The 21,560-nt window shown below is 42.9% G+C and overlaps 1 protein-coding gene and 3 non-coding genes across 6 annotated transcripts; 2 read left to right on the top strand and 2 right to left on the bottom strand.

Annotated features, from left to right (window-relative positions):
- Positions 1–4,513: 4,513 nt before the first annotated feature.
- On the bottom strand, positions 4,514–4,595 carry trnas-uga (transfer RNA serine (anticodon UGA)). Its single transcript has one exon. It is a non-coding gene; the product is annotated as a tRNA-Ser (tRNA).
- A 1,876-nt stretch (positions 4,596–6,471) lies between these two features.
- LOC138605404 (NACHT, LRR and PYD domains-containing protein 3-like) lies at positions 6,472–20,584 on the top strand. Of its 3 annotated transcripts, none has more exons than XM_069677646.1 (14): positions 6,472–6,517; positions 7,861–7,971; positions 8,144–8,281; positions 8,826–8,927; positions 9,077–9,152; positions 9,275–9,503; positions 12,115–13,915; positions 13,995–14,168; positions 17,160–17,333; positions 17,597–17,770; positions 18,416–18,589; positions 19,201–19,374; positions 19,466–19,512; positions 19,870–20,584. In XM_069677646.1, exons 1-14 carry the CDS (start codon positions 6,510–6,512, stop codon positions 20,439–20,441), a joined length of 3,954 nt encoding a protein of 1,317 aa, XP_069533747.1. In that variant the 5' UTR covers positions 6,472–6,509; the 3' UTR covers positions 20,442–20,584. The 3 variants fall into 3 exon arrangements, with proteins under 3 accessions (XP_069533747.1, XP_069533737.1, XP_069533754.1); XM_069677636.1 differs by having other exon boundaries at positions 8,141–8,281; XM_069677653.1 differs by lacking the exon at positions 18,416–18,589 and having other exon boundaries at positions 8,141–8,281.
- Positions 20,585–20,747: 163 nt separating this feature from the next.
- trnaa-cgc (transfer RNA alanine (anticodon CGC)) lies at positions 20,748–20,819 on the top strand. The gene has a single exon. It is a non-coding gene; the product is annotated as a tRNA-Ala (tRNA).
- Positions 20,820–21,304: 485 nt separating this feature from the next.
- Positions 21,305–21,377, bottom strand: trnav-uac (transfer RNA valine (anticodon UAC)). Its single transcript has one exon. It is a non-coding gene; the product is annotated as a tRNA-Val (tRNA).
- Positions 21,378–21,560: the final 183 nt, after the last annotated feature.

The following is a 21,560-nucleotide window of genomic DNA, read 5'->3' as shown; positions in this document are numbered from 1 at the left end:
GCACTCTGGCTTACTGCAGCGGGATGAAGCCCAAACAGAAACAGATTTTCTTGTGATCGACTTTAATAAACGGCTCTTCAGTTTGCTGAAAGAACAACATCATGATGCAGATTAGGAACAACATGAAGCTTTGTCAGGTCTGTCCTCAGGAGGAGAAGAACACTACTTTAACATGAGACGGAGGGCGGAGCCATTTATGATGCCTTCGAGGAAGTCGGGAAATCCAAACACTGAATGGCTGCGGTGACACAGGGTCACGCAGATTTGTCTCAAGTTGAATTTTTGATCTAGATCAGATTGTTAGCTGAACTCACATGAAGAGGTCTGCTAAAAGAGATTAATAAATCATCGTCAGATGAGCGCTGAGGCGACCCGGGACGTCATTACGATGATTACCGCAACCTGCAGATATGTGATTGGTCAGTACTACTTGGACTACAAACGGAAACAAGACACTTCCCTTAATCTTAATGTTACAGACCCATGACTGAAGCCCTGGAAACCAAGTTCCAAAATAACCATCAAGCTCTGTAATAAAGGTTATAAGAAGTCCTAAAAACTAGTTTAAATCTAAATTGAAAATATTGTCATTTAAATTTCTGTTAACCAGGAGTCTCCAAACCTGTTGCCGAAAGTGGCCAAGAGCTGCTGGCGTTACATCGCTGTAATTGCTGGTAGCGCCCCCTGTTGATTCTTTTGTCAACTGAAACGTTGGTACCACAGATGAGGCGCACACACTTGTCTCTCACAATTGGTGAATAAAAACGTTCCCGCTCCCCGTAGAGATAGTATGTTGTCTGCTTTTTAATGCCGTGGCCACCTTCATCGTCCATCACATATCTGGCTTCACAGGCTAACAGCACCGAACTCCTCACTTACAGCTGGATCACTGTACAACTAGCATACAGCATAACTGACCCGACCTGTTGATGGAGGTTGCTGCAACATTGCTGTGATTGGTTAGGGTCAGACGTTGACAAACTTGCCAGGAGCATCACTCAGCTGATCGGCCTATCCCATTGTTTGAATTGGAGGGGGCGGGACATCTGTGTATTTGAGGCGTGGTTATGCTCGGATAATTATTTCAGAATTAAATTTGGATGAAATTATAAGAAAAGTAACCAGACGCTATTTGGCTGTTTACACTGAGCGTTAGCATCGACTGTGGGCTAAGTAATAATGGTTTCACTAGTTACAGCTGCAGGAGGTTAGCATATACAGAGGGAGTTTATCCCTGTAATAATATAGCACTAGCTAACTCTACATAGTAATAAATTAGCATTGCATTCATAGCTTTGGGAGCATTTCGGCTAACGTAGCATGTCTATGCTAACTGCTAACTATGATATTGAAAGCATTTAGTAACTCAGCGTTCAGTAAGCAGATGAAATGATTCTGACTCACATGGCTAGAACACATAGAGCTGCACTAAAGTGATGGTCACATGACCAGTTTTTGTGGGCGGAGTCAGGCAGATGTCAATTAAAAGGTGATAGACCACGCCCACAGTCTAACATGCTGTTTTTAACTTGGTTTTTATAACGGTTATAAATGATTATTTTCACTCGGGTGCTTTTTGAGACATATTCTTGATGTAATGATTTGATTATTTGATGTGATATCTTTTATTTCAGGAGGCTTTTAAGCTAGCTAGCAGAAGACAAGGTAGTTATGCATTAGCTTAGCAGCAGCTGTTTGAAGACAGCTGCAAAACATCCACATTTGATTAACTGACAGTGTGGGACATTTAAATGACATAATTTGCAGTTTACGTAAAATAAAAAATACATATATTTAGATTAAAACAACCATATTGCACCACATTGGTGCATAAAGATTCAAGACGGAAATTACATGTTTGAGGTAAAAAAAAAAGCTCAATATTTGACAGAAGAATGCACCAAGCCTGTGTCCTCTGTAACAGGGTTAAAACATTTCATCACAAACTGCACTTGATGTTTTATTGAAGGCTGATTCTGACACATTCTAAGAGTCAGTATTATCAGATTTATTATTCGATTTCACTGTTTTGAGGTCTAATAACCTTTGAAATACTAAGAGGAACACAACAGATCTTTCTCGTGGGTGGGTTAGCACTGCATGAGCGACTTGTACTGTAACAACACTGGAACATAAACTGCTGCAGCTTTAAACTGTAGTTTGGTACTATAACATTTAAAGTGACCTGAAGGCTCCGCCTGTGCAGGAAGTTAATACATAACTGATGGAACAAAAAACAGGAAAAAGGAAAGCTCAATTAAATTCTACAGTGATTGTCAGTGATTATAAAAGACATTTAAATTAGGCACAACAGCTGCTGCAATACTGCGTGTGTGTGTGTGTGTGTGTGTGTGTGTGTGTGTGTTTCCTCCACTAGGAGTCCTCAGGTTTAATTCTGTGAAATCCTCCTGCAGCTGAATTCATTTACATCAAATTAGCAGTGAAGGCATAATGTGAAAGAGGATCTACAGAGAATGAAGTGTGAGCTGTAATAATCACATTATACACTCAGAGCGACGGCTGCCTTCTTTTAATTAACATACAAACAAGTCTATCACTGTAAACACGTGCTGGCTCCCCCTACAGGCCGCAGGGTTCATTTCAACCACAATATAAACAAATAGGTCTCTGTTATCAGAGCCGAACCTGCAGCGAAGCTACATCAGCTACATCACTGGATCCTTCATTTCACATCATGCATCTGGATAGTAGCTTCCAAATAGGCTGTAATTAACAAGTGGGTGTAGCCTCCAAGGCTGAAAGTGAAACCAATGCAGAAGTGCCTCACACATGGATCTTTCTAATGTCCAGCAGGGGGCGACAAAAAGAAGTCTGATCCTATAGAAGTCTATGAGAAAGTGCTCCTCCTCCTCTCCTGATTTATTCCCTCAGTAAACATGTTCCTAATGAGTTTATGGTCTCAGTCTCTAGTTTCAAGTCTTCTTCAACACAGCATGATGTTCATTTAGTCACTGATGCTCCTTTTAGAGTCACACAGACCAGGAAGAGGGGAGGGGTTAGGGCGGGGCTACCTGTGATTGACAGGTTGTTACCATAATGAGTAATAATATGTTGAATCTCTGCTCTATATTTGTAAAATCAACACACAGACGTGTTGCAGACAGCTGAACAGCATGTATCTTCCTCTCTCTCTGATCACACAAACAACAAGCAGCAGCTCCATAAAACACAACACACTCGTACTCAGACCATATGTGTCGAGCTGTATGACACCTCACCCCTGCCAGGAGAGACAGACAGAAAGACAGACGTGTGAGAGAGAGAGAGAGAGAGAGAGAGGCCGCATGTTGTTAAAGAAAAGGACATTTTGTCCTAACATTAGAGGCCAGACAGAGCAGGTGGTCACTTCACACAGAAACAACATCCACACTGTGAGAGACCGAGCGGGAAAGGTTTGGCTCCATCACAACAATCCAAAGGTTTCTGATCTCATAAAAGAAAACATAAATGTATCTCTTATAATACACAAAATAAACACTTGACCGACAACCTCTTACATCTAAAGACATTTAAGTCGCAGACTACAAGATTTTACAAAGACTTGGAATCTTTCAGGGTCACTATTTTCAAGACTATAACTAGCTTTCTGTTGAGATTATTTCCCATCATGCACCTGGTGGGAATTTACAAGAAGAAAAACAAACAATGGAGCAGAAGCAAAGAGAGCTTTAAGCCACAGCTGCGGTTAGTGTAGCCTTAACGTTAGCTCTGTTAGCATTATTAGCAAGCAGGCTGGTAAGGCATCTCCTTCCTCAAAACTTTACCTGAGCTAGCCGCAGAGGCGCTAACACGACCTCCGACTAGAGAAATTGCTCTAGAACGCCATTCAAAGTCGGAGTTCCTACTTGTGAACTCGGAGCAGATTCATCTACCCCGACTTCACGAGAATCAGATCTCTGACGTGACACAACAATGGCCGCACCCATGGACAGCACATTTTGCTTTTGTTTGCATACTTCATACTACATTTAGGCCGAATCAGTACGTACTGCTAGTATAGTATGGCATTTCAAACACAGCATCAGCCTGGACCAGTAGTTATCCACAGAGCCAGAAGCTAGCATGACAAAAAAAGTGAGAAAAGATTATGTAAAATATCAAAATAATTGTTATTTCAACATAAATGAATCAGTAGCAGAAATTTCCAGCACAGTGTTTCTGAAAGTTTTAACTGTAGAATCTCAAAAACATGTCCTCTTCAGAAAATAGGTTTTCAGAACTGCATTAATATGCAGTCCCAAAAAATAGGACAATAAGTAACAACCTAAAACAACTCATACAACTTTAAACTTACTTACAGTTCAGTGAGGACTTCACTCAGCTAATGAGATCCTCACTGAACAAATCACTTAAATACAGCTGCTGCAGCAGGCTGCCCACTAGTTTCTCCACCTGGTAAACTTAAATCTAAAAACGCTCTCCCCCCCCCTTCCTGTGATGTGAAACATGAGCGCAAAATCCATAAAATCAGGTGGAAAAGAATTCACCAGTTCGCTGCGAGCAGGGTTCGAACCTGCGCGGGGAGACCCCATTGGATTTCAAGTCCAACGCCTTAACCACTCGGCCATCGCAGCTTACGTCACAATATCTGTCTAATGTACAATTCATTCATACTTATATTATGACTGTTTTTATATTTCACCAGTTTTAAGTGAGCGGCCATGATGGCGTCTTCGGGTTTTAACGCCTCACTACCGCCCCCTGTTGCCGCGGCTTTTCCGTGTTTTGCAGGTGTTTTATACTCACACACTGGATGCAGGACCCTCCTGCATAACTTCCTTTCTGAAGAGGCCATGTCGCTTGGTCAGCGCTGGTTTAAAGTTGATTAGTGGACAACCGGTCGACTCAAACCGGTCAATTTACAGGTGTGCCTACCCTAGGAAGGTACAAAGATGGCGGATTGTTTTCATTTCCCGCCGATGGACGTCGACGTGCGTGACGCTCCATGGTGCTGCTCTGCTGATTTTTAGCTTTGCGCTCCCCCTTGTGGTGAAAGTTTATATTACAAAACTGTATTCTGTTGACGACAGAGCCTTTCTTAAAATAAATGTGACTTAAAACAAAACGGAAATATGGTAAATGTTTTGATGTCTATAATTTGTTTTCAACGTTTATTTAAATCTGATGTTTGTATATTTTTTATTTAGATATGTTTTATTTTTTTGCCTTTGAATTAATCTGTTGAAAAAGCCCACATAAAGTAGGCCTACCAGCTCTTTGATCCAGGCGAAAATAAAAACCTTCATTCCGACAGGACCGGTTAGACTGGTCAGACTGGTAACAATATTTTTAGTTACAGTAGGAGGGTGTGACAGCAGACAGCTGCCTGCAGACATGACGGAGAGGAAACAGCAGCTGTCACAGACATGAATAAAACTTCAATTTTACTGTAAAGTGAAGAAACTAACATTACATTTGTTTTGAACATGTATTGCAGAATAAGTAGTAACACTTTTTATTTCATATTTTACTTCATTATATTATTTTATATGAAACTAACTTAATAATTATACTGTTCAAAGCCACAGGAGACACTTAAGAACATTTGATCAAGTTCTTTACTTTAAAACAGTTTTGAGGTGCTTTACTGGAGTATTTCAATGTACTAATTTGTGCAACATTTTGAAGGGAAACATCGCACATTTTACTACAGCAGCCTACTTTTATGTGACACCAGTTAGCCTACCTTTCAGACTAAGATTTTTCTAGCAACGTGTCATCAGCTTATCAAATAAGATTATTTCTTTGATATTATATTGACTGTACAACAACTAAAAACCACAACATATAAACAGTATACACGTGAATGCATCTGTGACAGTATGCCACGGATGTCTATAGTCTACCAGTATAACACTTTGAAAGGGGGAGTTCTGCATGATGAGTAACGTTATCATTCGACCTGCGGAGCCGGGGCTCGAACCCCTGATCTTGTGATAAGGAGCAGCTTTATGGATTTTCTCTAAACAAATCAAAATAAACAGAAGCTATGAGATATGGCGAAACGTGAGAACAGCTTTGTTTATGAGGATTTATTTAACGCTGTTAACTCAAACGTTGAGTTGGTTGTTTGGTTTGTCAAGATAACAAAGCTTGGTTTACTCACGAAAACGACATAATATATCTCAAGGTAAAAGAAAAACACATCTATAGTTAACAAACGATTGTTTTCTCGTGGAGAAAGTATAATTATATCCTTATCTCAAGAAAACAAAGGCTGATTTATAAAGATGGCGACAGAAAATATCATCTAAAAAAGAGACATTTCCTTTCCTGAGGTTACAAGATAATTATGGAGAACTCAAACATGAATGTGTGCTGCGTTGATCGGAAATGATAAATACAACGCCTGTTTTTATTCAACCCTTTTTTTGACCAGTGAAGTGAAGTGCGAGAGGCGAACTGCTATCTCATGCAGTTGTATTCAGCAACATACTTTCACTTTCTTCGCGATTTGAAGCAGCAGCAGCAGCAGCAGCAGGAGCAGCATGGAGAGGTGTGTAAAAATGATTTATTAATAATGCTGCATATAAACCCATTAAAACAGGACTTTCTACTCAGGATTAAAAGTGACCTTTACGTAGGCTATTTGTGTTGAACATGGTGACACAGACTGTGACATATATATAACATATGCTTACCATCAGTGTTCAGCTCATGTAGCGAGTAAGGAAGTAAAATTGATTTATGTAGCGCTTTCGAATAATGTAGGCTAAGTCTTTACAAATGTACAAGTGTCAGAAAAACTTACAAGTAAAAGTGAAAGTGAATGATGATAAAAGTGAAAGTACTCAGAGAGTCATTGTGATACTTTCATATTCACCATTTTAACTACTTCATACTTTTGGCACATCTTCATCGAAGGAGCAAACTTTATAAAGTGAGCAGGTGTTTGTTTGTAAAACAAAAGCTGTCATAAGAGTAAAATATGAAGTAGTGAAGGGTACAGTTACAGTGTGATGAAACAGAAATACTGCAGACAGCCTCAGGCTCTTCATCAGGGAGCGGCTGTGTAGTCAGCAAACATGTGTTCTGCATGACTGATAATAAGTACAGACGTCTCGTGTCTGTGAAGTCGTCCAGGTCATGGTCATTCAGATCTCAAGGAAGCGTACGAAGAAGAACTGAAGAAGCCTTTTGGATGAGACGTGAAAACGTCTTCAAGAACTTCAACCAAGTCCATTTTTGGATTAAGCTTCGTGTTACAGACGTTTTACAGCTTACTGAAGTCTCTCTGAATCTGCAGCACTTTATCTCATAGGTCTGAGCCATTATTATGATACATCCCAACTATTGCCTCTGTGTGAGCATTGTTTTTGCAAGCTTCAGGCAGGATATTTCTTCATTCTCAGAATTTAGCAACACCTATCTCTTATGTAGCGAGATCTGACAGCAGCAAGAATTCTTTGTCCTTTGATCTAGCGATACAAATATCAACAAAGATATCTCTTCTCTCACAACATCTGGCACTGATATTTTTTTAGTTGGCAAAACATTTCTGTTTCCTGTGAAGATCTGGGAACACAGATTTCTCTTATCGTGTGAGATTTGTTATGGTGAAGCTGATTTCTTGGATCCAGAATTCGTGTTATATAAATATAATAGATCAACTGTAACTTTGATGTCGGGACTTATTTTTTTGTGTAAGATTTCTACATGTTTTATCCATTTGTTCTGGTGTATTGTCTGTATGTTTTGAAATTTAGCAACTGTGCTAACTCCAGCAAATTTATATTGATGCTTTTTGCTGATATGTTGATTAATGTGCATTGTCCTAATCAAATAAATAGATTAAAAAAAAAAAAACTTTCCTTGTTGTGTTTTCTCTCTTTGTTAAAGGTCACAGCTGGAGGCATCAGACTCTCCTGAACCTGGACCTGAGCCTGAACGCAGCTCGGTGTCCATGAAGAGAGAAAGTTCAACAGAAGAACTGACTGATCTCAAAGACATGTGAGTCCGCTGTCATTAGACAAATATGACAGAGATGCATGATTTAAAACACTCATTAGTTAAGAGAATACATTGATATTAATAAGGCAATGTTAGGATAAAAAACACAGACAGGAGCTGCATGTTTTTCTTTCCGTATCTTAACCGAAGAATAACCTGTTTGTTACAGAAGTCCTGTCTCATGTGGGCGTGTCAGGATCCAGCAGCACAGACCGGACTCTCCTGCTCCCGACTGTGTGTCCATGAAGAGTGACTTTTCTATGGGTCATCCTATTTCCTTCAAAGGTGGACGCCATTCTCCTGACCACAGGTAAGGATTTAACATGCTAGATCACACCTGTGGTCCCTGGGCAGGACGATGTAAAACACACACATTACAATAGAAACAATTAAAAACAATACAGGTGAACACTTCTGACGAACAGTGTGTGAATTAAAAACAACACTGGACATTTCCTTCCCTGCGTGTTGGAGGACGGTTCATTACAAAGGTTGAAATCAGAGATCACATGACCTGAACATGCCTCTAATAAATGCTCTGCTTCACTTTATTGATCAGTCTTGGCACAGGTCATGTGCAGATATTGTCTTGGCGGTTTTGGCTGCATCATTACACAGTGGATAGTTTTGATGTCCTTATAAATGGTGATAGACCAGCCAACGCTTCACACAGACGACACCACGCTCAGTATGTGAAACAGGGGTTCATGACTCACCTCACACTTTAAGCTATGCTTAGTTTAAGCTTTTCTACTCTGACACAGTAACATCTGTACTGACCTTCACACCTGCCTCCTTTGGGAAGAGGAGACGTGGTCACTTTAAAGACTTCCTGTCTCATGTCTGTCTGTCAGGCTGCCGCACTCTCCTGCTCCTGTCTCTGACTCCATGAAGAGTGACCTTTCTATGGGTCATCCTCTTTCTTTCAAAGGTGGACGCCGTTCTCCTGCAGCAAGGTGACAGTTCATTATCTTTACTACGTTCTGTGTGTTCTGTGCAGTGACGTGACGTGTGTGAACATCTTTTCCACTCTGCTGTTTCTCTTTTGGTTTATAGGTATTCTTAATTCACCGCTGTTTTTAGCCATGTCGTGTTTCCTCCACAGGGTTGACCAGGAGGTAACAGAGGTCCCCATCTGTGTTTCTGCTCGGCATCAAACAGACCTGGACTCCATATTTACGGTGCACAATTGTTGCCATTGTAGAAACAGTGAAATAGGCTCTATGACAGAAAGTGTACAGTGGTGGAGGACAGACCCAGTGTCTGTAACATAATGATGTCATATTGATGTGGTTTATTTCAGCTGCTCGAGGAGAACATTTTCAGTTTCGTGAAGACCGAGCTGAAGAAGTATAAGAGGATCCTGAAACCAGATTACCCAGAATCCTCGGGCAGGCAGAGCGCGGTGGAGGAGGTGTTGGGTGGTGTGGATGGAGAGCAGATGAGGAGCAGTAAAGAGGCGTTACTGAAGATCACTCTGCACTTCCTGAGGAGAATGAAGCAGGAGGATGTGGCTGACTGCTTACAGAGCGGTAAGAGGATATTAACAGTTATAAAGGAGAACATAACGAATAATACACCTTTAACTATTCGTTTACCCCGGCTGGTCAAGTGCACGTGATCATAAACAGGGTATATCACCTCTAAGGCACTTAGATCCGGTATACGTGGACGAGGATCATTATCCTGCTGTGGTGACAAATGTCATAACACTGTAAAGGTCACTGGCATTGAGCGAAAGTCGTGTTTACATTGTGTCAGAGGCCGTGCTGTAATGACTTACCTACCTGACAGTTTTATTACAATTACATATTAAAGGAGGGTTTATTTTCCAGTTTATAGTTACAGAAAAATCTGTTGTTGTAAATTACACCTGCCCTGTAAAGTGCAACATGTCAGACACAGTAGAGCAGCATGAATATGTCCTGCACCAGTGGGTAATGATATGTGCAAGTGGAACATGATCGGCACACACTAAAATAACAACCTTGAAACATAAGTGTTGTCCCATAAAATCATTTACACATGACTGTGAACACGAGCGGCGTACCTTCAAACAACCGGAGAGGGGCACTAAACAAGAGGAGGTGGTGTTTGACACTGAGAACGATGTCCTGTGACAGAAGTGATGAGTGACACTAATCAGCACTCGTGCTAGTGCACAGGAGTGGTGAAGCACAAAGGCATTTACATATGAAAATAAACAAGACTAGTGTACTGGCAAATGGCAGTTGGAGTGGTGTACACATACATGATCGGCATATGACTGTAAACATGATTAGTTAGCTTAAAATAAATTCAAACAAATCAAACTTTATTCACATCGCACCAAATCACAACCAAAGTTATCTCAAGACACTTTTCAAACAGAGCAGGTACTCTTTGCTCTTTAGAGAGAGGCCCAACATGGACCACCACGAGCAGCAGAACCAGACTGAGGGGCCGAGAGAGGGAGAGAGAGCAACAACCTACGTGCTTGTTACATCAACAACAACAACAACAACAACAACAACAACAACAACAACAACAACAGATAATACTTATGGCTACAATGCCAACAATAATGGTACAAATGTGTATAAAATTAGTAAGAACAGCATAGTGATGATGACAGGCTGATAATGATTGCAGCAGTTTGAGGTCTGTTATTAGCATGAGCAACTATAATGGTTCTGCTCGAGGTTTCTGCCTGTTAAAGGAAGTTTTTCTGTCTCTGTGCTGAATGTTGCTGCTCATGGTGACTCATGTTGGGCCTCTCTTTAAATAACAGAACAAAGAGTCTGTCTCCACCTGGGGGCCGTTTCACAAAGCGGGTTCAGTGATAACCCCGGGTTTGTTAACCCTGAAATGAGGGAAACCTCGGGTTTGCCGTTTCAGAAAGAGAGGTAACTTTAACTCTGAGTTGGTTACTATGGTAACTGTGTCTGTGAACCTCACCTGGTCGCGAGCAGGTTTTCTTCAGGACACTCAGAGTTTCGCTCCGTCTCCTCCCTCCCAAATCTGTGTCAAAGTCATCATTTGTAGATTTTCCACCACCACTGCCGAGAGCACTCAGATAAGACGCCGTAAGTTATTGAATTTTTTTTTTTTTAAACCAACACAATTTAGTTTAATCAACATAAATTATAATGTAAATGAAGTCAGCATCATGTTAGGGATAAACTGATATAAAATAAATAAAACTAATTATGTTTCATTAGTTTAATATTTAAAATATGATTGAAGTGCTTCCATGTACGTTTTTCTCCCGCTGGATTGCTCCTAAATTAATATTAATTTTAGCTTCCGGTCGTGATTAAGTATTAAATAAATAGACCAGTTCAAACTTGCTAATTTACTCGAGCAGCAGTTTCTTCCCACGCTGCTTCTCTCTCTTTTGCAGCTGCAGCCGTGTTACTTTATGTTTCTAAAAACATGCTCGTATTCGCTGAACGTCCGCGTGAGGATTTCGAGCTCCACTGGTGTGACGTAGGAGGACCTCTTTTTGTGTACCGTTGCCATGGTGAATCGTGGTATCGGGGCTCCATTAATGCTGGCTTTTTATAGTCAGCGTGCACGCACCTAACTCCGGCTGAACCTACTCAGAGTTGATTGAACTAACTCTGATCAGCTGTTCTGGAACCGGAAACTCAGAGTTTCCTATCTCAGAGTAGATCGACTCAGGGTTCAGGGTTAGACTCAGAGTTCGTTGAACCTGCTTTGTGAAACGGACCCCTGCTCTGTCTGTAAAGTGTCTCGAGATAACTTTGGTTGTGATTTGGCGCTCTACAAATAAAATTTGATTGGTAAAAGAACTGGCAAATGAAATGAAATTTAAAGCACTAGCATATCTATATAAACAACACTGGAATACCCTCAAAGAATTGACATTTGACACCAAACAAGACTGCTGTAACACTGAAGAATTGGCATCTGACCCTAACCCTCTTACTGAGACTGGTGTACGCTAAAGGATCAGGCTATGAGTTTAAACAATGCTGGTATACCATAAAAGAGTTGGCATCTAAACTCTAAACAAGGCAAGTACCAAAAGGAGTTGACTTACAGCAGATAAACAGGAGTGTTGTATAAGAACCGAACTGGCTTCTGACTCTTAACAAGTACGCTGTCTATTTAATTTTCTCTAATGTTTTGTTCCTTCAGAAACTCCTGCGATTTGTCAGAACAAACTCAAATCCAATCTGCAGCGGAGGTTTGAGTGTTTGTTTGAGGGGATCGCCAGAGCAGGATACCCAACCCTCTTGAATAATATATACACAGAGGTCTACAACACAGCCGGAGGTACTGGAGAGATCAATAATGAACACGAAGTCAGACAGATTGAAACGATTTCCAGGAGACCAATGAGGCCAGAAGCAATGATCAGGTGTAAAGACATCTTTAAAGCCTCACCTGGAAGAGACGAACCAATCAGAACAGTGATGACAAAGGGAGTGGCTGGCATTGGGAAAACAGTCCTAACACAGAAGTTCACTCTGGACTGGGCTGAAGACAAAGCCAACCAACACATACAGTTCATGTTTCCCTTCACCTTCAGAGAGCTGAATGTGCTGAAAGAGAAGAAGTTCAGCTTGGTGGAACTTGTTCATCACTTCTTCACTGAAACCAAAGAAGCAGGAATCTGCAGGTTTGAAGAGTTCCAGGTTGTGTTCATCTTTGACGGTCTGGATGAGTGTCGACTTCCTCTGGACTTCCACAACAATGAGATCCTGACTGAGGTCACAGAGTCCACCTCAGTGGATGTGCTGCTGACAAACCTCTTCAGGGGGAAACTGCTTCCCTCTGCTCGCCTCTGGATAACCACACGACCTGCAGCAGCCAATCAGATCCCTCCTGAGTGTGTTGACATGGTGACAGAGGTCAGAGGGTTCACTGACCCTCAGAAGGAGGAGTACTTCAGGAAGAGATTCAGAGATGAGGAGCAGGCCAGCAGAATCATCTCCCACATCAAGACATCCCGAAGCCTCCACATCATGTGCCACATCCCAGTCTTCTGCTGGATCACTGCTACAGTTCTGGAGGAAGTGTTGAAGACCAGCGGGGGAGGACAGCTGCCTAAGACCCTGACTGAGATGTACATCCACTTCCTGGTGGTTCAGTCCAAACTGAAGAATGTCAAGTATCATGGGGGAGCTGAGACAGATCAACACTGGAATAAAAAGAACAGCAAGATAATTGTCTCTCTGGGCAAACTGGCTTTTGAGCACCTGCAGAAAGGAAACCTGATCTTCTATGAGTCAGACCTGACAGAGTGTGGCATCGATATCAGAGCAGCCTCAGTGTACTCAGGAGTGTTCACACAGATCTTTAAAGAGGAGAGAGGACTGTACCAGGACAAGGTGTTCTGCTTTGTCCATCTGAGTGTTCAGGAGTTTCTGTCTGCTCTTTATGTCTATTTGATGTTCATCAATTCTGGTATTGATCTCTTGACAGAGGAGCAAACAATATGCCAGAGGTCTACAGCAAAGGCAGACAAATCTGCAGTGAAATTATTCTTCCAAAGTGCTGTGGACCGGTCCTTACAGAGTCCAAATGGATACCTGGACCTGTTCCTCCGCTTTTTTGTCGGCCTTTCTCTGCAAACCAATCAGGATCTCCTAAGAGGCCTGCTCTTTCAGAAAGGATGCTACTCACCTGTCAATCAGATAACAGTCCAATACATCAAGATGAAAATCAGAGAAAATCCCTCTCCACAGCGTAGCATCAATCTGTTCCACTGTCTGAATGAGCTGCAGGACCATTCTCTGGAAGAAGAGATCCAACAGAACCTGCGTTCAGGACGTCTCCGCGTAGATAAACTGTCTCCTGCTCAGTGGTCAGCTCTGGTCTTCATCTTACTGTCATCAAAAAAAGATCTGCACGTGTTTGACCTGAAGAAGTACTTTGCCTCAGAGAAGGCTCTTCTGAGGCTGCTGCCAGTGGTCAAAGCCTCCAAAATATCTCTGTAAGTGAACAGATAATTAGACTGCTTCAATATGGTTTAACTACATACAGATGAACGTCATTGATTTTTGTTTACCCAGGTTGAGTGGATGTCAGCTATCAGAGAAAAGTTGTGAAGCTCTGGCCTCAGTTCTTGGCTCCCAGTCCACAAGTCTGAGTGAGCTGGACCTGAGTAACAACAACCTGCAGGACTCAGGATTGAAGAAGTTGTCTGCTGGACTGGAGAGTCCACACTGTAGGCTGGAGACTCTCAGGTAAGACAAGGTCAAACATGCTCCTTTTGGTCAACATGCGGAGGCTTAGTCACACCAGCATTTAAGACTATAAAATACCTCACTGCAGAAATCAAATTGCTGCCGTAGCCACTTCTGCTAACCCAAAACACGCTTAACTTGCCGAAAGAACAGCAAGGATCGCGCAGGCCGGCGTGTTTTACAGCAGAACAGCTTCTTGTGTTGGTCTGAGGTTAACGTTCACAGGTATGGAAACTTCAATGACTGTAGTGATTGTTGTAGTTACGTCTCCTCTTGCCGTATTGGTAAACAGAGCTGTCAATCATCACTTTGACAGCATCAAATAACTAATTAAAGTAAACTTGTCAGAAAAATGAACACTTGGGCATAAATCAGCATGTGAAGAACTAACTATAATGACAGAAACCATGTTGTCCATGGGGCCCGGCCGGGCTCAGCCCGAACGAGCGACGTGGAGCTGCCGCCTTGTGGGCCCACCACCTGCAAGGATAGGCATAGGGGTCGGGTGCATTGTAAACCGGGCAGCAGGCAAAGGCGGGGGCCTTGGCGTGCTGATCCCCGGCAGCATAGACTGGTTGTTGGCACATGGAATGTCACCTCTCTTGTGGGGAAGGAGCCGGAGCTGGTGCGGGAGGTGGAGCGTTACCAACTAGAGATAGTTGTGCTCACCTCCACGCACAGCTCTGACTCTGGAACCAATATCTTGGAGAGGGGCTGGACTCTCGCCTTTTCCGGAGTTGCCCAGGGTGAGAGGCGTCGGGCGGGTGTGGGGATACTCATAAGCCCCCGGCTGAGCGCCGCTGTGTTGGAGTTTTCCCAGGTGAACGAGAGGGTCACCTCTCTGCAACTGCAAGTTGCGGAGAGGAAGGCTCTGACTGTTGTTTCTGCCTATGGACCAAACAACCATCCCATCTCGGGACTCCATAGTTCTACTGGGGGACTTCAACGCTTATGTGGGAAATGATGGAGAAACCTGGAGGGGGGTAATTGGGAGGAACGGCCTGCCCGATCTAAACTCGAGTGGTGTCTTGTTATTGGACTTCTGTGCTTGTCATGGATTGGCCATAACAAACACCATGTTCGAACATAGGGTTGCTCATAAGTGTACCTGGTATCAGAGCACCCTAGGCCGTAGCTCAATGATCAACTTTGTGGTCGTTTCATCAGACCTGCGGCCGCATGTTTTGGACACTCGGGTGCACGCCTCTTCAATGTCGCGTGTAGGTCTGGGACAGTACATGTGGAATGGCAGACCGAGGTGGTGGTTCCCATTTTTAAAAAGGGGGATCGGAGGGTGTGTCCCAACTATTGGGGTATAACACTACTCAGCCTCCCGGGTAAAGTTTATTCCAGGGCGCTGGAAAGGAGGCTCCGGCCGATTGTCGAACCTCGGATACAGGAGGAACAATGCGGATTCTGACCTGGCTGTGGAACAGTGGACCAGCTCTTTACCCTGGCAGGGCTGCTTAGGGGGGCATGGGAGTTTGCTTATCCAGTCTACATGTGCTTTGTGGACTTGGAGAAGGCTTATGATTGTCTCCCCCAGGTGGTCCTGTGGGGGATACTGCAGGAGTATGGGGTACCGGGGCTGTTGATACGAGCCATCATAACCAAAGTGAGAGCTGTGTCCGCATCCTCAGCCCAAAGTCAAACATGTTCCCGGTGCATGTTGGCCTCCGCCAGGGCTGTCCCTTGTTACTGATGCTGTTTGTGATTTTCATGGACAGGATCTCAAGGCGCAGCCGGGGGGAGAAGTGTTTCCAGTTTGGGGACCTCAGGATTTCATCTCTGCTTTTTGCAGATGATGTTGTCCTGTTGGCTTCATCAAGCTGGGACCTCCAGCAGGCATTGGGGCAGTTTGTAGCCGAGTGTGACACGGTTGGGATGAGAGTCCAAGTCTGAGGCCATGGTTCTCTGCCGGAAACCGGTGGATTGTACCCTCCGGGTGGGGAGTGAGTGTTTGCCTCAAGCGATGAGTTCAAGTATCTCGGGGTCTTGTTCATGAGTGAGGGTAAAATGGATCGTGAGATTGACAGGCGGATTGGTGCAGCATCAGCAGTAATGCAGGCGTTGTACCGGACCATGGTGGTGAAGAGGGAGCTGAGCCTGAAGGCAAAGCTTTCGATTTACCAGTCGATCTCCGTTCCAAGAGATAGGGTCAGGAGCTTGGAGATCCGGGGGGAGCTCAGAGTAGAGCCGCTTCTCCTTCGTGTCGAAAGGAGCCAGTTGAGGTGGTTCGGGCATCTGGTAAGGATGCCTCCTGGGCGCCTCCCTTTGGAGGTTTTCCGGGCACGTCCAACTGGGAGGAGACCCCGGGGCAGACCCAGAGCTCGCTGGAGGGATTATTTATCCCGTCTGGCCTGGGAAAGCCTCGGAATCCCCCAGGAGGAACTGGAAAATGTTGCTGGGGAGAGGGACGCTTGGGTCCCCTTACTGAGTAGGCTACCACCGCGACCCGGCCCCGGATAAGCGGAAGATAATGGATGGATGGATGGATTAGAAAAATGTATTTGACGTGTATTTTGATTTTATATTTTGACTCATGTCCCATCTGTTAACATGGAGGAGGCGGGCTTTATGAGCTATACTGCAGCCAGTTAGCAGGGGGCGACAGAGAGGGTTTGGCTTCACTTTAAGGGAGCTGTCATATCTTTCATCTTTTTAGACAGTCTATGGACTGAATAGTGTTAGTGTTTCATTAGCTTGCTAGAGTGTTGGCCAGTAGCTTCCCAGCTAAAGTAGTTCACAAACCTAGCCTATGAGTCGTCACTACATCTCTAAGTTTCTCGCATGCCTTATTTCATTGAGCAACTTTCTGGTGTGACTTGGCTTTTTCGATGTGCTTTGACTGAAACCTTTTTGCCATGCTTATTCTTCATGCTAAAGTGCCTTTGCATTAGTACTAACAACAATACCAAGTGACAGCTTGAACATTAGCTGTAGCTAGCTAACTGTGTATTATCATTTCTGTCCTTTTGCTCGTTTAATTAGGTTGTATCAAACCAGTGTCACTGAGAACTGTTGCGAGGCGTTGGCTTGTGTTCTGAGCTCAGAGTCCTCTACTCTGAGAGAGCTGGACCTGTGTAACAACAATCTGCAGGATTCAGGATTCCTTCTGCTCTGTGCTGGACTGGAAAGTCCACACTGTAAACTGGAAAATCTAAGGTAAGATCCTGAACTCTACACTCAACTAGTCTCAACTGCTGTCTTGTATTTCAGTGAACATACAGTACATGCTGGTTTCAATTCAGTTACATCTCCAGCTTGTTCAGTATTCACCTACGCAGACATAATTTATCTTCAATTTCAGTACCTGTTTGGGTTTCACTTTGGACCCTCTAAGTCTTAGATCTTCGGCCCACTTGTCTGGTCTTCCTTCTCAAACGTTTAACTGATTAAATATGTTGTTTTTCCCTTTATTGATCCAGGCTCAAAATCTGTAATCTGTCAGGGAGAAGCTGTGAAGCTCTGGCCTCAGTTCTCAGCTCTCAGTCCACTTGTCTGAGAAAGCTGGATCTGAGTAACAACAACCTGCAGGACTCAGGATTCAAGCTGCTCGTTGCAGGACTGCAGAGTCCACACTGTCGACTGGAGACTCTCAGGTTAGATTCTATTCACATGGGTTGCCACTATAACATGCCTCTTTTTATTATGAGTCTTATTTTGTTTAACCATGGTGTTTGTTATGTTCTGGATTTCTGTGCAGTATATGGCTGCAAAGACATCCAGAATCAATTCCCAACTATGACTCATAAAGCGGACGCCAATCACTCTCCTCCACGTGTCTCAGTTATTCAGAACATGTATTATAACAGCATCACTAAAATTATTCAAGTCAGGACATGGAGGCGTATTTCTGCCCCAAATTCTTAGATCTTCTTTTAACTCAGGCTACTTCCTCCCCATAAGAATGACTTCTGTTCTGAGAACCAGTATCTATTAGTCCATCTGACCTCCAGTCCTTGCTGGGAGGATGGTTAGCCCACATAAAGATGGTCACATTTGAGTTCCTTCTTCAAGTTTAAGAGGCTCTGTCATTTCCTAAAGGCACCACCCCCCACGCCTGGCTCTGGCACTAGTGTCAAAGATTTTTGTAAATCACCAGGACTTTGTCGATCCCTCACCTTCACTTGCCGCTATGGGCACCACCCATCAGGGTAAATGTACACGATTCAGACATCGACCCTCTTCCAGTTTCTGTCAGTAAAAAGCTCAACACCAAAACAGTTCTTCTCATTTTTTATCAGGTTGAATCAAAACGGTCTCACTGAGAAAAGCTGTCAGGAGCTTTCATCCATTTTCTGCTCCCACTTCTCCTCTTTGAGAGAACTCGACCTGAGTAACAACGACCTGCAGGATTCAGGAGTGAAACTGCTGTCCACCGGTCTGGAGAGTCTGAACTGTGGGCTGGAAGGTCTCAGGTCAGGATTCATCAAACTCATTAGCACAATCTTTATTGAAAATATACGTATGTGCAGATAACCTTCTGTTCATAAACACTTAACCAGAGAAGCATGTTCTATGCATACATGACTTTCAAACAGATTGTTTCTAAAACCTAAAATACCAAAAGTACTTTTTCAATTGTGTCACAAATCAAATCAATAAATAGCTTTTCCAATACAATTTCTTGGATTCACTCTTGGGTCAAACTCACAAAAACTTTGGAAAATACAACATGTGAATTTCTGTCATTGTCCATTGCTGCTAACGTGGCTCATTAGCTGTGTGGTTAGGCTGAGCTTAGTTACCTAACCCTATCACTTTAATTGAAGCTCCTCTGTCAGAGTCTCACCAGAGTTATTGATCCACACTGTTGAACTTAAATACAATGGGAACAAATTGTTAGCGTGGATTAAATGACTGACATCAGATAACAGAGTGTTGGCCGTAAGCTCGCCAGCTGTAGTATTTTTCAAGCCTTGCTTGAAGTCACAATGTCATCAAGTTTTAAAAACATCCGTTTTTTCACGACATCACTCCACTTTCTGCTGTTACCAAGTTTCAAGTCTTTTTTTCTGTGTTTTTGCAGGTTGTCAGGATGTCTGATCACAGAGGAAGGTTGTGCTTCTCTGGCCTCAGCTCTGAGCTCCAACCCGGCCCACCTCAGAGAGCTGGACCTGAGCTACAATCATCCAGGAGACTCAGGAGTGAAGCTGCTGACGGCTTGCCTGGAAGATCCACACTGGAGACTGGAAACACTCAGGTAGGACTGTCGAGCTCTGAGGTAGAGGCAGTGTTTTTAATCAGCGTTGAATTTGTGTGACAACGACGTGACTTTCTTACTCTCCTCACAGGGTGGACCATGGTGGAGTCAAGAGACTAAAACGAGGTCTGAGGAAGTGTAAGTTTTTCTTTTGTTTGATGCATAAAACAAAGCTGCACAGAATCTAAGACTTGGATATGAGCTAAGACGAAACCACCGATTCAAAAACAGTGAAACGACATCAGAATCAGGGTTTAATGCCAAGAAGGTTTACACATACAAGGAATTTGTTTTGGTGTTTTTTTGCAGAACAATGAACACAGAAGTAGAATAAAAACAAGTAAAAGACTAAAATAGAATAAGAATTTTTAAAAAAAAGAGGCAATAAGAATTCTAAAAAATCTATAAAAAATGATGAGGCAATAACTTACATTGCAGATCCAAAAAGTAAAGTGTTCTTTTAATATATAATAACTCTTGATGTTGTCCTTGTAGATGCCTGTGATTTGACTCTGGACCCAAACACAACACACAGAAAACTTAAGCTGTCCAAAGACCACAGAAAAGTGAAAGTTGTGGCAGAGGTGCAAAAGTGTGCCGACCGTCCAGAGAGATTTGACTGCTGGTTTCAGCTGCTGTGTAAAAATGGTCTGACTGGTCGTTGTTACTGGGAGGTGGAGAGGAGAGGAGCAGTGTATGTTGGAGTGACGTACAAAGGAATTAAAAGGAGAGGGCAGGGTGTCGACTGCAGGATGGGAGGGAACAATAAGTCCTGGAGTCTGTACTGCTCAGATGATAACTACTTTGCCTGGCACAATGACCGGAGAACGGCAGTAAGCGGCAACCCGTCTCCCTCTTCTAACAGAGTCGCAGTGTACGTGGACTCTGCTGCTGGCACTCTGTCCTTCTACAGAGTCTCCTCAGACACGCTGGTCCACCTCCACACCTTCTGCTGCACAGTCACTGAAACTCTCTACCCCGGCTTTAGATTCGGGTTTGGAGACTTTGGTTCTTCTGTCTCCCTGATTCAAATGGAAGAAGAAACGTCACTGACAGACACTAAATAATGTCTTCTCGGTGATGAAATGTTCTAAAACTATGAATGCCTATTTTTTCTGCACCTCAGTACCTTAGTAATGCAAAGCAGCATTCGATTGTATTCTTTGCTTATTCTTTCATTCTTTCCATGGGTTCCAGTGAATAAACAAATTTAAGCAACTGAACAGCTGTCCTTATTTTTAATCGTCAGTGTTCTTTTTAAATGATTGATATTTTTAACAGTTTGTGACAGTAACTAATCGCCAAAGCACTGATTGCATGATTATTTGTATCATATATAAATAGTAAATACTGGCCGTATCTGTGCACTGTGTGGGGATGTAGCTCAGTGGTAGAGCGCATGCTTCGCATGTATGAGGCCCCGGGTTCAATCCCCGGCATCTCCATCTTTTGTGTTCATGTTGCGGAAATTATCTATTCCAGTCGAGCCACGATGCGATAATCATGAGCTATTAACTATAAAAATAATTAATTGTTCTTTCCAATTGTTATTAATTCTAAAATACTTAAAACAAATAATTATAACCTCTGTGGTGTTAGTGTTACATTGTTAAAGTACTGCCGAGTGCTCCAACATCAGAAATGATGAATAAGACTTGGTTTTTTAAAAGATGTAAGAAACGAGGTTTGCAAATCTTGCTTGTAACCCCTCTCATCTTACTCGCTTTTATTTTGAAGGGTAGTTAACCACACCGGAAATCCTATTTCCATATTACTTTGTTTGTTGTTCATTTTTGTCTTCTGATATATGATATATAGTTCTGATACATTTTCGTTGTGTGAGAATGAATGATTGTACAGATTGTGATTCTGTATTAAGATTATGTATTCAGAAATCGTAAATGTGTTCAAAAGGTAGAGATAAAATATCTGGTTCCACTGGGGCTCGAACCCAGGACCTTCTGCGTGTAAAGCAGACGTGATAACCGCTACACTATGGAACCAGTTGCCACACCTGGTGAAGCATTGCATTATTGACTATTGTTTCACATTGCATTAGTACTGTATTATTTATTTGGATATTTCCCCCACCGCCAGATGAAGCAGAATTTCGGTGTTGTTTAATACAGTCGGTGAGCTAATCGGGCTTTAACTGTAAAATACTAAATAAGCAGTCCGTATAAGGT

Source organism: Semicossyphus pulcher, unplaced genomic scaffold (genome assembly GCF_022749685.1).
Source record: "Semicossyphus pulcher isolate SPU_LCO1_2020_fin unplaced genomic scaffold, fSemPul1.0.p SCAF_10, whole genome shotgun sequence".
Lineage (NCBI taxonomy): Eukaryota > Metazoa > Chordata > Actinopteri > Labriformes > Labridae > Semicossyphus > Semicossyphus pulcher.
The sequence above is the reverse complement of the archived record's forward strand: the minus strand, read 5'-3'. Positions and strand labels throughout refer to the sequence as shown.